The sequence below is a fragment of the Psittacula echo genome (assembly GCF_963264785.1).
Source record: "Psittacula echo genome assembly, chromosome: 16".
NCBI classification, from domain to species: domain Eukaryota; kingdom Metazoa; phylum Chordata; class Aves; order Psittaciformes; family Psittacidae; genus Psittacula; species Psittacula echo.
Window position 1 is genome coordinate 515,251 of NC_137752.1, and position 12,343 is coordinate 527,593.

At 51.3% G+C, this 12,343-nt stretch overlaps 1 protein-coding gene across 4 annotated transcripts in view; it reads right to left on the reverse strand.

The window, feature by feature from the left end:
• VAV2 (vav guanine nucleotide exchange factor 2) overlaps positions 1–12,343 on the reverse strand; it is a gene marked incomplete at its 5' end in the record, with an annotated part of 104,012 nt that overhangs the window by 21,649 nt on the left and 70,020 nt on the right. For 3 of the 4 annotated variants that reach the window (XM_080630621.1, XM_080630619.1, XM_080630622.1), the window contains 2 exons: positions 662–764; positions 8,924–8,992. In XM_080630621.1, the coding sequence (XP_080486747.1) occupies positions 662–764; positions 8,924–8,992 (172 nt within the window). Of the gene's footprint in view, positions 1–160; positions 176–661; positions 765–8,923; positions 8,993–12,343 lie in introns of all 4 variants that reach the window. The other variant, XM_080630620.1, reaches the window with a different exon arrangement.

Sequence of the window (12,343 nt, forward strand, 5' to 3'; positions counted from 1 at the left end):
TGTCTGTACTATTCAATACGTTTCAACACATTCAACATGATTCAGCAGTGGGGTTTCAATGCTCTTGCGCAGGAACGGGGACCCTCTGTACACCCCTTACAACCCCTAGTTCAGACCTATGTGCTGGATGGAAACCAGTATTTCAATCAGTGCATCTTACCTGCATGTATCTGATCTGAAGCATGCAGAAATACAAGAACTGAATTAGCATGACACACACGTAACCGCAACAAATCTTTATAATCCCAACACTTAGCCAGACATGAGGGTGCTTCTATTTAAAATTGACTTTTTTGCTCAGGGAAGGGAAGGAAGGGTGTCAGAGGCAGTGTGGCAGCAGTGTGCTGGGCAGCATTGTGCAGGAAAACGGACAACACTGAGCAGGGGACAGTGGTAAATTGCCAGTCATTGACCTGAACTCTGCACTGCCAGGCCGTGGAACACCGGCCGGCCCTGGTGCCCCTCAGAGAATCCCTTCTGGACTGGTCCCATCCCACCTCAGCTCACTTTTACTGCTTGCAAGGGAGCTCACTTTCAGGATTCAAAGCATTCACTCCCCTGCAGCATCACTTGTCATGGGTGGATGGTTATTTATTTAATTGAACCCTCCCACATCCCCTCCCATCAAGGTGCAGCTTTAAAAATGCACATAAATTGTTACCATGGGCTGCTGAACTTCCACTCTGATGATATCTTCATAGATATCATCGCCTTCATCCTCGCAGGGGACGCAGTCGTAAATATCCTCCCCCAGGTCATGTTCACTGGAATGAGAAGGGGAGCGATTTGTCCGTACTGTCATGGTCACTGCCTCTGCTTCAGGCCAACCAGTGACTGCCCTGGCACAAGGAGGACAACCATGACAATACAAAAAAGCCCACAGCGCTGATGTGCTCAGCCCACCATCTTTGCATCAGGAGACTCCGTTTTCCCAGATCAGCACCCACTGCACATCTCTTCCCGTTCACCGGAGGCTGGGAAAGAAGAAAGGGACGGGCAGGGATGGCAGCCAGGACACTGCTCTGAGCCCTGTGCTGAGTGTGTGGCGATGCTGCACCAGCATCATCTGCCAGCTCTGCTCCTACAGAGGTTGTGCTCATCCCATAGAGCACCCAGCGGGACCATGGAGCTGCTGCAGCCACCAAGGCCAGCTCCACCTGCCTCTGGAGCTGCCCACAGCCTTCTGCTCATCTCCTGCCTCCTCTTCAGGACAGAGAGCAGCTCCTGTGCCGGTGGCTTTACCTACATTACACTTAGAGAACACACTGTAGTGGGTTGGATGTTGGCATGTTAAAGCACTGGCTCACTCTTGGTCTGATCATGCTTTTTTCTAACAAAAAAGACCTCTTTCATACAAAAAACATTACTCCCTTCCCCTAGTGGGGGCTGCAAACTGGTGAAGGAGCCCATGTCCACTCAAAGCAGCAAAGCTTTGAATAATAACCCAGTAATCACTAAATAATCACCTGATGACCCCATGCACAGATAGAAGTATCCCAGCCCTGCCTCGCTGAGGGGGAGTGTGACAAGGCTGTGCAGGACCCACAGTGACACCCGGACCAGCCAGAGCCCCACTTCCCTCCAGTCCAGATTTAAAAGCTCCAGATCCACCTTCTCTATGGGGATACACCAAGTCCCATAAAGCACAATCCCTGCACTGATGGGCAAACTGGGCAATTTTACCTCTAATGTTACCCAGAGGAGGGGAGCACTCTCCTGGTCACCATAAGGTGAGCTCGGCTGATGCTCAGCCTGGTGATGCTCAGCCCCAGTTCTGAGCAGAGCCCAGTGATAATGTTTACAACAAGGATAAATTAAGCAGCAAAAGTCACGCTCTCAAAATCAGCCACATCACTTTGGAGATGCCCCTGCAAGCACCTGCTTGAAAGGCATCACTAGAGCTCAGTTTCTGTTTAAAGCTGATGCTGTGAGGTACTGAGCTGACATCTGAGCTTTTGCAGCCCTGCCAGGGACTCCCAAGTCTTAGAACACTTCTGAAAATTCAACCCATAGTAAATACCAATTAAGAGACGCAATTTTAGCTCTCAGATCCACAGGTGTTGATTGCTAACGGCTCCCACTGAAGTCAGCCCCATGGGATCAGCACAGCATGAAACGCTGGAATATCAAACAGAGCTCGGTGTTTTATGAGCTGTCTCATTCAACATGGGTATTAATTACAGACAAATATATTTAGGTGTAGAACTGCACTCAAACTGTAACACTCGACATCTCTATACTACATAGCACAGAGCAACAGAGTACATCTGCTTGCGAAACTGGCCTTTATTTCTTTTCTAAATACAGTTCTTTCTATTTTTATAAACAGATTTATTTAATAAAAATTTGGGGATTTTAAATAAATACACTGGCATGATGTATCCATCCCACTCTCCCTGAATGATGCATTGCAGCTGCTGTAATAATGCCTACTAATAGCTCGTGATCCATCTTCCCCTTCCCAAGTGCTGCCGCCACCAGTATTATCTGTACCAATATTTATATTCTCTCACTCCTTATCCAGACCGAGTAACTCCCAGATCCTGATGAATGTTCCCACCCGCACCTCTCGGATTGCTGCCTGTCTCTCCATACATCACTCCTCTGGCTCGAGGGCCATTAGGGAGCGTATGGTCGGGTTAATGTCGCGAGCAGAAGACTGGCTGGTGTGACACGACTGCAGGAGAGCTGCGGGCTGCTGCTGCTGGAGCTGAGCCCGGATGCCGCTCAATGACTGGTATGGGCCATGTGCAAAGGAGAACAGAGCATCTTGAGAGGACCCCGGAGCCCCGCATCCTGAGCGCCCTCTCCCCACACAAGCACAACCAGGTGCCACGTCCAATCCTCAGACCCCAGCCTGGTGCTGCACAGGGGCCTCCTCTCCTCCATCACCAAGGAGCCACCAGCTCTGGTGTGTGGCTGGGCACACACCAGGACATCACTGTGAGGAGCCCAGCAGGCAGCGTGAGATGCTGATGGGGTTTTGCTAAATCTCAGGCTGCCTTGAGAAGGACGGGGTCCTATGGACCTCCCCTAGCCTGGCCCTACCCAGAGCTCCTCTGGGGCACCAGGAAAGGGCCAGGAATGCCCACCAAGAGACAACACAGCAGATTTGCCCGCAGAGCTGCCAAGAGCCACATGACATAGACACTGCACCCACCCCCAGAGCCACATCCTGACAGCACTTCACCACTTTCATTGCTCTATCGAAGGGGCTCAGCCCTGCTGTTTCACTCGCTCCCTCCCATCCACACCAGTACGAGCACTTTCCATCTCCAATTTCTGGCATTAGGCAAAAATTAGGAACAACCCCCTTGTCCTGGGGCCATCTAGAAAGACACCTCCACTTCAGAGCTTAGGGGAGAGGCACCAGAGATGCTCAAACCCGATAGCCATGGTGGTACTAGAACAACACCACCTTTGCCCAGAAGACCCTTATTTATTAAACCCATTCCCAGTACACCTCTGAAGAACACCAGAGGTGCTGTTTTTATGGAGAGCAGTAAAACGTGCAGATGAGCCTCTCCTGGTGTGTGCACAGCAGCTGATGCTGCTGCTTTGCTCATGTTGATCTGCATCAGTCTCTGCACTTTGTCTGCCAGGGTTGAAAATACACACACCCCCTCCCCACCATTAAAAGAGAACAGGCATTGGGATGATTTTAGCCAGTGGCAATCTAAGAACACACTGGTGTTAAATGCCGTAAGGGAAAGGAGAGCAAGGCAGGTATTTTCCATGTCCAGCACAGACCCCTGCTGTGGGAGGCAATAAATTCAGCATCCCAAGCATGTCACGCCTAGACTGAACAACTTGAGCAAGGAAAGCCATATCTTCACCTTGTTCTTCACAAAGAAAAGCAATTTACTCTTCCAATAAAAGCAGCAGAGCCTGCGAGTTACCCACGGGTATCAGAGCCTACGATCTACTGCCTGGATTAGGAGATACATTGACAGTTCTGGGTTTAGGAAGGGATTTTATCCACCCTTCACAATTCATGCCAGCATTTGCAATTACTGCTATTGGGATGGATGTAACCAGCTTTGGGCTGGCAGCATCTTGCCTTGCCAGGAAAGCTTTTCATACCTAAGGCAATTTCAGGCAAAACCAATGCTTTTGGCTGAGCTCCTCCTCCCTGGCCATGCCTGCTCAGTACATGCCCAAGCAGGCAGCAGCCATGCCAAGGAGCAGCTCCCTTAGCAGTGGAACTGGTGCCAAGCTGCTGTCTTGGAGTGAGAGACAAACAGGGATACAAAAGGAGGGAGCTGGGGAAGGGCAGGGTCCCTCCATGATCCCAGTACCTCCCAGTGCCATTTCCCCAGATAGGAAGCCAAAATTGAGTTAGTCTGAGGAAGAACCTCACTGCCCTGGGTGAAGGCACCGGTCCCACTGTTCCCACTGCTGGGAACCAGCGCAGATGAGGAGGGTAAGCAGGGAAGCTCTGGGGGTCCTGAAGGCCACTGAAGAACCTCTTAATCCACTAAAGCTGTTCTGGGAATTTGATGAGTTTGTACCAGGCTCAAGAATTCAAGGATGAGCCCAAGCAAGGCCTCAGGGCAAACCCAGCACATCACTGCTCTTGCTCTGAACCACCAGGACCACCAAGAGCAGAAGTCAGAGGAGGAGGAGAGAGAGGAGCTAAAATAAGACAACCCAAACACAACTCCAGATTTCCAGCCCTGTGGCTGAGGTTTAGAGCAAGAAGACCTCAGAGCCCTGCCAGGTCCAGGCTGGAAAGGAATGTGCAGGTTCCCCAGGGCAGCTGCCAGGCTCCAGTTCACCCCACTAATCCTCCACTTTCTCATTCTTACTCTGCACTTACAGCTATAAATAGAGAGTTCATCCGACCAAACCCCTCATTCAGGGTCCCTGTCAGACAAGGACAAGCAGAGCCCTGTATCTGCAGCACATCTGGCAGGCTTGCGTTTCAGGGCAAAGGAGTGCAAGATGTGCAAGCCCTTGGACTCGAGATCTTGCAGGGTTTTAATTAGCCAGATTGTACTTGGGTGGAGACACGTGTCTGGAAATAGCAGAAGAAGCCTTTTGCCACCTATTCTACTCAGGTCTTATGTTCCCCATTCAAACTGGAACATTATAATCCTAAGAATGAGCCTCACCCAGTTATAGCAGCTAGCATGCTCCCAGCAATGGCAGTAGCAGCACATATAAAAACCTTTACCGGTGACAAAGAAGAAAAGACACATTTACAAGTGCAAAGGCTCAAGTGCTGTGTCCCACAGAGCCATTCGTTTAACTGGCTGGCAAGGGTGGCTTTTCCAACACTACAAAAATCAGGAGAAAAGTGGCAGCTAACTTATCTTACCTTGGCTCCTCTACTCAGTACTTCTTTAACACGCTAGAGAAATTCTGCTGAGCACATCACTGTCTTGGAAGATGCAGGGAGGCAACGCTGGTGACAGCAATGAAAGGAGAACCTTCAGCAGGAAGCTCATGGCAGAAGACAGGTTGGTGGCAGAGTCTGTGCCCCACCGAGCTGCACCGCTTGAGAAATTGAGGCCAGGCAGATCTCCTGCAACTCCCCTTCTCCGTGGTGAAAGGTTTGGGAACACCTCACTATCCCCAGTGCTTCCATTGGGGACAAATCTCCAGTGACATGCAGCTCAGAACAAGACCTGGGAACACCGACCTGTGGGATGAAGCTCCTGGCTCCAGTGAAGGGTTTGGTGAGGAGCTCCTGTTCAAAACACTGTCTTTGCCCTTTTTACAACACCACAACTTCTCCCCGCAAACCAATTCCCTTCGAAAGGGATAGAAAAAAAAGGTAGAAATCATGCAAATTAAATGCTTCGTGTCAAACTATTCATAGCAATTCTGCCTGCCCAAATTCCACAAACAGCTACCAAACAACCCAAACCCCACCCCACATGGTGCATGTAACCCATCGAACCTGCTGGGCTTTGTGCCAGCACAGAGGGACACTGCCATGAACTGCAGCAGGTTCGTGACAGAAAACATTCTGGTGCTCTGAAGAGGACCAGAATTAAAGGCTCTCATCAGTTTAATGAGAGAAAATAACTGGAGAGAGATCAAGTGGCAGCAGAGCAAATATAACTTAAATGTGAGGTGTAACTTCAGAAGCACCAGAGTGGTTTGGGGCAGCTGAAACAGCCACCAGAGATGGAAAGCGGTTCGTGGGGAGGATGCTCAGCAGCCACGTGGGAAGCAGCAGCTCCCATCACTGCAGACCCGCAGGAGCATCCTCAGCACAAGCACCAGGGTCACTGATTGCAGGGGTCAGCTGCTGTGCTGGGGTCAAGGCTCGCTGAGACAGAGCAGGCAGCAGAGGGGACACGGCCCTTTCCCGCTCCCCCCGGCACGGAGGAGGCTCCACTCGCAGAGGCCGCCCTTGCCATCTGCCCCGGCTCTGCCATCTGCCCGCGCAGCAAACCAGGGGCCAGCGGGCTGGGGATGGGGAAACAGAGAACTCCCAAGCTCCCCTGACACCCTCTGTCCTCCCCTCCCCAGCACCAGCCGCTCTCTTGGCTTCTGCGCTGAGGTTTTGTTGGGTTTTTTAAACAAATAGCTGTTTCCAGGCAGTTCTGTGCCTTGACCTGCTGGTGGCTGACCCAGCACCGGGGAGCTGCACGCAGCCCAGTGTAACCCCTGTGATACCCAAAGGTGAACACCAAACCGCTCCGTTTGGGGTTGAAATGAAGAGTTTTGATGCTCTCCAAAACACCCACTTTTACCAGCCCCCAAAATGTCTTGTTAGAACCAGCTCAATATTTAACCTGAGCTTATCCCAGCAGCACAACGCCCAGAGAGAGCTCCCTTTGGGACACTCATCTTTCCCGGTGGTGCTGAGTCCACCGGGATCATCCCTCCTCGGCCCATAAGGGACAGAAGGCTGGGCACTTGCAGCAGCACTTCTTACAGTGGTTTTATGGACAGAACCATTCATCCTGCCAAAATGATCCAGAGGAAAAAACCAATGACTCAGGTGCACTCATGCACCATGTTAGCGTGGAAAAAACACCCAAAGGTGGAGGGGTCTCTCCTCCAAAAAGGAGGACTGCTGCGTCCAGCTCAGGCACGGTTCCTTTCATGCACTGGGCAGCTTCACTGCTTGTTGCGAAAATCACTTCCTTGCCTCCAATGAAGCATTTCGGATGCACTTGGATCTTCCCAAGGCTGCTGGATTATCAGCAATATTAAATGCAAAGATGCTGGATGGACTGAATCATGCCCAGCTCATGAATGATGCCTTTGTTCAGTTGTTTGGAGACTGGCAGCAGCAAAGAAAGAGCTTTTCTGATGTGGTCCCACGTTTGCCAGCGCCCAGCAGCAGTGCCCAGCACGCATCATTGTGACCAGCAAGCTTCCAGTGAAACTTTCCTTATCAAGCATGGAGAGATGCTCCTTGTCAAAGGAGAAAGGGGGACTCTTGCTGATGGGTCTGCAGGCAGCGGGATGGCAGCACTGGTACTGAGGGGCTCTCAGGGTTTCTACAGTTAGGGGTGAACCACGTCCCTGTTCCATGGCTTGCGTTTCCATGCACAACCTGGATGCACCAGGAGCACAGACTTGGATGAAGGAATTATTGCAACACCCCCATGATTTACAGGCGCCTTCCCCCAGAGGTTCTTACTGAAGATGTAAAGAAGAGGATTTTGCAAAGAATGGGGGGAAAGAGAAAGTTAGAAATTGGAGACAATGTGGGACAAAGCAGAGTGATCAGTAAGGAATAAACCCTGAAGCCGTCTGAGTGCAGGACTTGGGCATCCCAGATCCTCTTACAGAGGAACCAACTCACAGCCACGAGCAAAGGTCCAAGGAACAGTTTGAGAAGCTTCACCTGGACCCCCTGCAGGAGCCACCAGCGCTGGGTGCGAGTTCACACATAGCGCCTTCTCCAATTAAAAGCACATCTGTGTGTGAGAATCAGGAATTTAAACCCCAATATTAAAGGGATTTTGAGAACTCTACAAGAGGGAGAGAAAAATGTTGTTCTTGAAAGGATCCCTTTATAAGTTCACATGTTATTAAAGTGTAGCTGCCAGAGCAGGCGGGGAGTGGGGGCTTCCAGGGTACTCCCTTCCCTCGGCTAGTAATTTATGATTTACTTTTGTAATAACTGAAGCCATAAGGAACTCATTGGATTAAGGAGCCTTATTATTTATGTTGTGGAACAATAATATTTAACTGTATAAAGCCACATATCCACCCATGCAGACTTTCCCTCCAGATGAAACAGGCTGCACTTCATAAGTAAAACCCTGGCTGGCAGGAACGCTGCCACTGAATGCCGATAGTGCCCGCGTTTCACCATGTATTGTTGTAGTTCAAGGTTGCTTTTAAAAGCCTGTTATATTCATCACCATGGGCAGCAAAACACCAGAGACCCAGACAAACACAGACACAGAAACCACTGCAGCATCGCCTCACAGCCCACCAAGCACCAGGGACAGGTGGGACAATCACTGGTCTGCATCCCCTGTGATTTCAGCTGGTGTGGTCAGAAATCACTTGCAGGGGATGCAGACCCGTGTGCCAGCACCCGCACAGCCCCAGAATGCCATGGGGGGGGTCCAGCACTCAGTTAGCAGTGGGTACCCTCTTGGACCCAGTGAGCAGCTTGGCTTCAGCCAGCCCAGAGGATGGATCCCAGCCTGGGGTCTTGCAGCTAACAATGGGTTTAGCAGGCAGAGGAGCTCCCCATGGGCTCAGCCTCCTAAGTCCCCTAATAAGCCCCCCATATGCTCAACCCTATTACAAGTGATGCCTCCCAGGGCTCTACGTGGGAATAGACAGACTACTGGGAGAGCACAAGGATCACCTGGTATGATGATCAAAGCAGCCGACACAGCTCTCCCAGCCCTGCTGTCACCTTTCATCCCACTTTGCTGGATCCACAATGAAACTTTTCCCTTTCCATGTCCCCCCATGACAAGGTGAGGCCACTTACTCTGCCAGCTCCTCCAAGCTCCGATACACATCGTCATCGTTTTCCGTGGTCTCCTCCGATGGGAAGGGTCTGGGGAAGGACAGAAACGACAGCGTTACTGGTGTGTCCCCATGCAGCAGGTCACCACAGCCACAGCCCAAGGACCCCGCTGGGCAGAGGGCGTCTTGGAACAAAATATTCATTGCAAATACATTTTTTCCTATGGAGGCATTAGCCAGGACAATCCCATCCCCGCTGCTCTCCATGGGCAGTGCTGGCATAGCACGACAAAAAGCCAGGAGAGACTGGTTCACTGCAGGGCACTGCCTGAGTGCTGCACCATTTAACAGCACCTCACAGAGCCGGGTCTGAGCTGCTGCTTGCACTGTGCTGGTGCAGCACAAAGGACTCGGTACAAATCTCATCCAAGTCTGTGCTGGACTCGCTGAGCAAGAGAAGCACCTTCCTGTCCCCTGTGATGGAGCCTCTCTACCTGCGAGCTCCTACCTGCCCAGCCAGGGCATTCTGAGCTGCATCCCACCAGTGTCTCCCACCCCTGCCAGCAGCCAATCCCACCAGGATGAATATCCTTAACAAACCCTGGGCTTCCTTGTCCTAACAACTTAACGATAGCCGGAAAAAGTTAAAACCTGGGGGATGAGGGAAAAGAGACCAAAAGGGCAAAAGGAGGGGGGGAGAAAGCACATTAAAAGAGAAAGAGAGGGAGTGAGGGGAATACAAGAATTCCTTGGCCTGTTCCGAAGTAATAACCAAATAACGTATGAAGGAGATGAAAAATACTGCTTTAATTAAACCCAAACTATTGCTGGCGCGGGGCCATGCGGGCTGTGGCTCTGCAGGGCTGGATGCACCTTGAGGCTGTGCCGGGCAAGCCCCACTCCAGCTGGAGCCAGGGAATGTGGCTGCAGCCCGGCCCTGAGGCACCGCGGCGGAGGCAGAGGTGCCCCTGGGATGCTGATGCTACAGGGAGCGAACCTGGACACGTGAACTTTTAACTGCCCCAAGAGCAACTTCCCTCCACCCTCCCTGTTTCACAACACGTTGCCTCTCCTGAAGGATTCAACACACAGCCTGGTTACCCCCAATGTGCTATTTTTGGATCCTGTCTCCAGTATGAATCTGCCTGCCCCCCTTGGATTTACTTCACCCTTCCTTTAAGGCACAGCTTTAGACCAAGTGTTTGAAATGATGCCCAAACCTGCAGTGAGTTCAGTTAAAACCACAACCAGGTGGTGAGCCCAGGAGGGAAAAGTGACCCCAGCCCCAGGGCAAGGCGATTCCATGCTCCAGCAGCTATCCTGGCTGCCATGCCCTGCGCGAGATGCAGACACATGGGACCCATGGAGCCTTGAACCATGCCCACATGCAAAGCACCAACACAGAGGGAGGACAGCAATGGGTGGGAAGAGCAGATGGGGCTGTGCTGGCTCTCACAGTCTCATGGCAAGGCCAGTGCCATTGGACAATTGTCCCAACACCTCAAATCTGGCACAAAGCTGCCCATGCATTTGTGGTTGGGGGGATGCCCATTCTGGAGAGAAGCTGCAAAGCACAAAGGTGCAGTGAGAGGCTGGAGGCACCCAGGATCGTTATCAAACCTGTGTTTCCCCTCCCCTACTGTCCCCTGGAGATCAGCGATAAACACAAGAGCCATGTGAGGCACAGACAAAAATGCCACCAGCTCTTCCTGCAGTGCCAGACCCCATCATGGGAACCTGTCTCGGAGCTCAGCCCCAGCTGGCGAGGAGGAGCGACATTTCTCCAGTGAGACAGGAGGAATCGGAGTGACCTCTGCTTGAACAGCACTTGTTAAAAGAATAAGAGATACAACTCAGCGCCAGGCACGACCTCCTTTCTTTTACACGCATCTTTTGCTCTTAATCTCTATTTCCTTGTCTTTGCTCACCGTGCCAGAAAGAAAGTAAAAGAGCCACAAAGAATATTAAAACTACAAGCACATATTTCCAACCATAAATCTTGGCTTGAGGTGTAATCAGTTCCTGTGATAAGCCTTCTCAAGTCAGACAAGGAGACAGCAAAGAGAGAAAAATACTTTCTAATGAGAGTTTCATGGGGACAGCAGCTCCATCGGCCCCCGGCTTCACCTTGACCATCAGTAAAGCACCGGAGTGAAAGTCAGGGCAGGGGAGGAATTAATAAGCTGTATCTCTGCAATAGTAGCTAATGGCTAAATAAGGATGCACAGAATGCAATTAGAAGGGAATTCACGCAAGGAGAGGGTTACCAAATGGACCATCTAAAACCTGGAGCTGAAGGATGGGTGTTTGGAGGAAGCCTGGGGTTGGCTGTGCTCGTGCCTCCTCCGGCTGCCTGCAGCACCAGCGGCTCCGCAGGAGCCTGATCCCACTCAGGAGGAAGAGCGAAAGCCCCAGAAACTTCACACACCCCCGGAACAGGCTCTCAGAGATAATAAACCTCCCAGAGCAGACTTCTTCACAGACAAACCCCACAGCATCCAGCAGCATCGCTCCCAGAGATCAAAGAGGAGAACGAAAGTGGGGTTGATCTGATGCGTTTGTGTTAGCGCCTAGAAGAGAAGAAAAGACCAAGTAATTTGTTCTGGAGTTTAGAGTGAGCTTCTCCTCTTGAGGACACGACTTAGAGCAGATGATCGCTCTCGACACACGATGCAAAGCACCCGCTTGATCTTACAAAACATTTAGGCTACCCTGTGTGTTGGAGACTTGCACACACGCAGCAAACAGCGCCCTGCAATGTAACACACTGACAAGGAAAGGCAAGAGCAGTCCACAGCCACGGTACAGCACACAGGGATGATCAATCACTATTCCACTGGCACCTAATGCAGAACCCCTGCCTTGCTCTTGGTGGTCACTTGAGTTGCCCATGATCCATCCCACGCTGTATCCTCATCAGCCACCCCCATGACTCTCCATGTGGGTGTAGGCACTGTGTGATGCACAGCCTGGATGCACTCTCCTCTGAATTATTTAATGGCAAGAGCCAGGTAGGCTGCGCTTCCAACAGCAACAGCAGGAAGACTTACTTATTTATGAACATATTTCAGCATCTGGGTGCCTTGTCCTAGCAACTGAAGCCAGCTCTTCACCTCTGCGGTACCATCACAGAGAATACACAGGGTCAGGGGTGGGTCAGCTTTAGTCTGATAACTGTGTACAGCAGCATCGTAGCCTCAAATCCAATATGTGACCGAGCAGGGAGGATCTGGCATCATTTATTTTCTCTTTTCCCTGTCTTCATTCGATTTCTACACCAGCCTTGGGAACAGAAAGACTGGCGAGAAGCAGGCAGGGTGGGAATGTCCCACTTGCTGCCCCCCATCCCATGGAGCTGTTCCTACCAGGGGCTGCTGACGGTAGAGATGCTCTGTCAGGCAGACCTGTGACCAGGTTTTCATGGCTTGTGCAAACACCACAG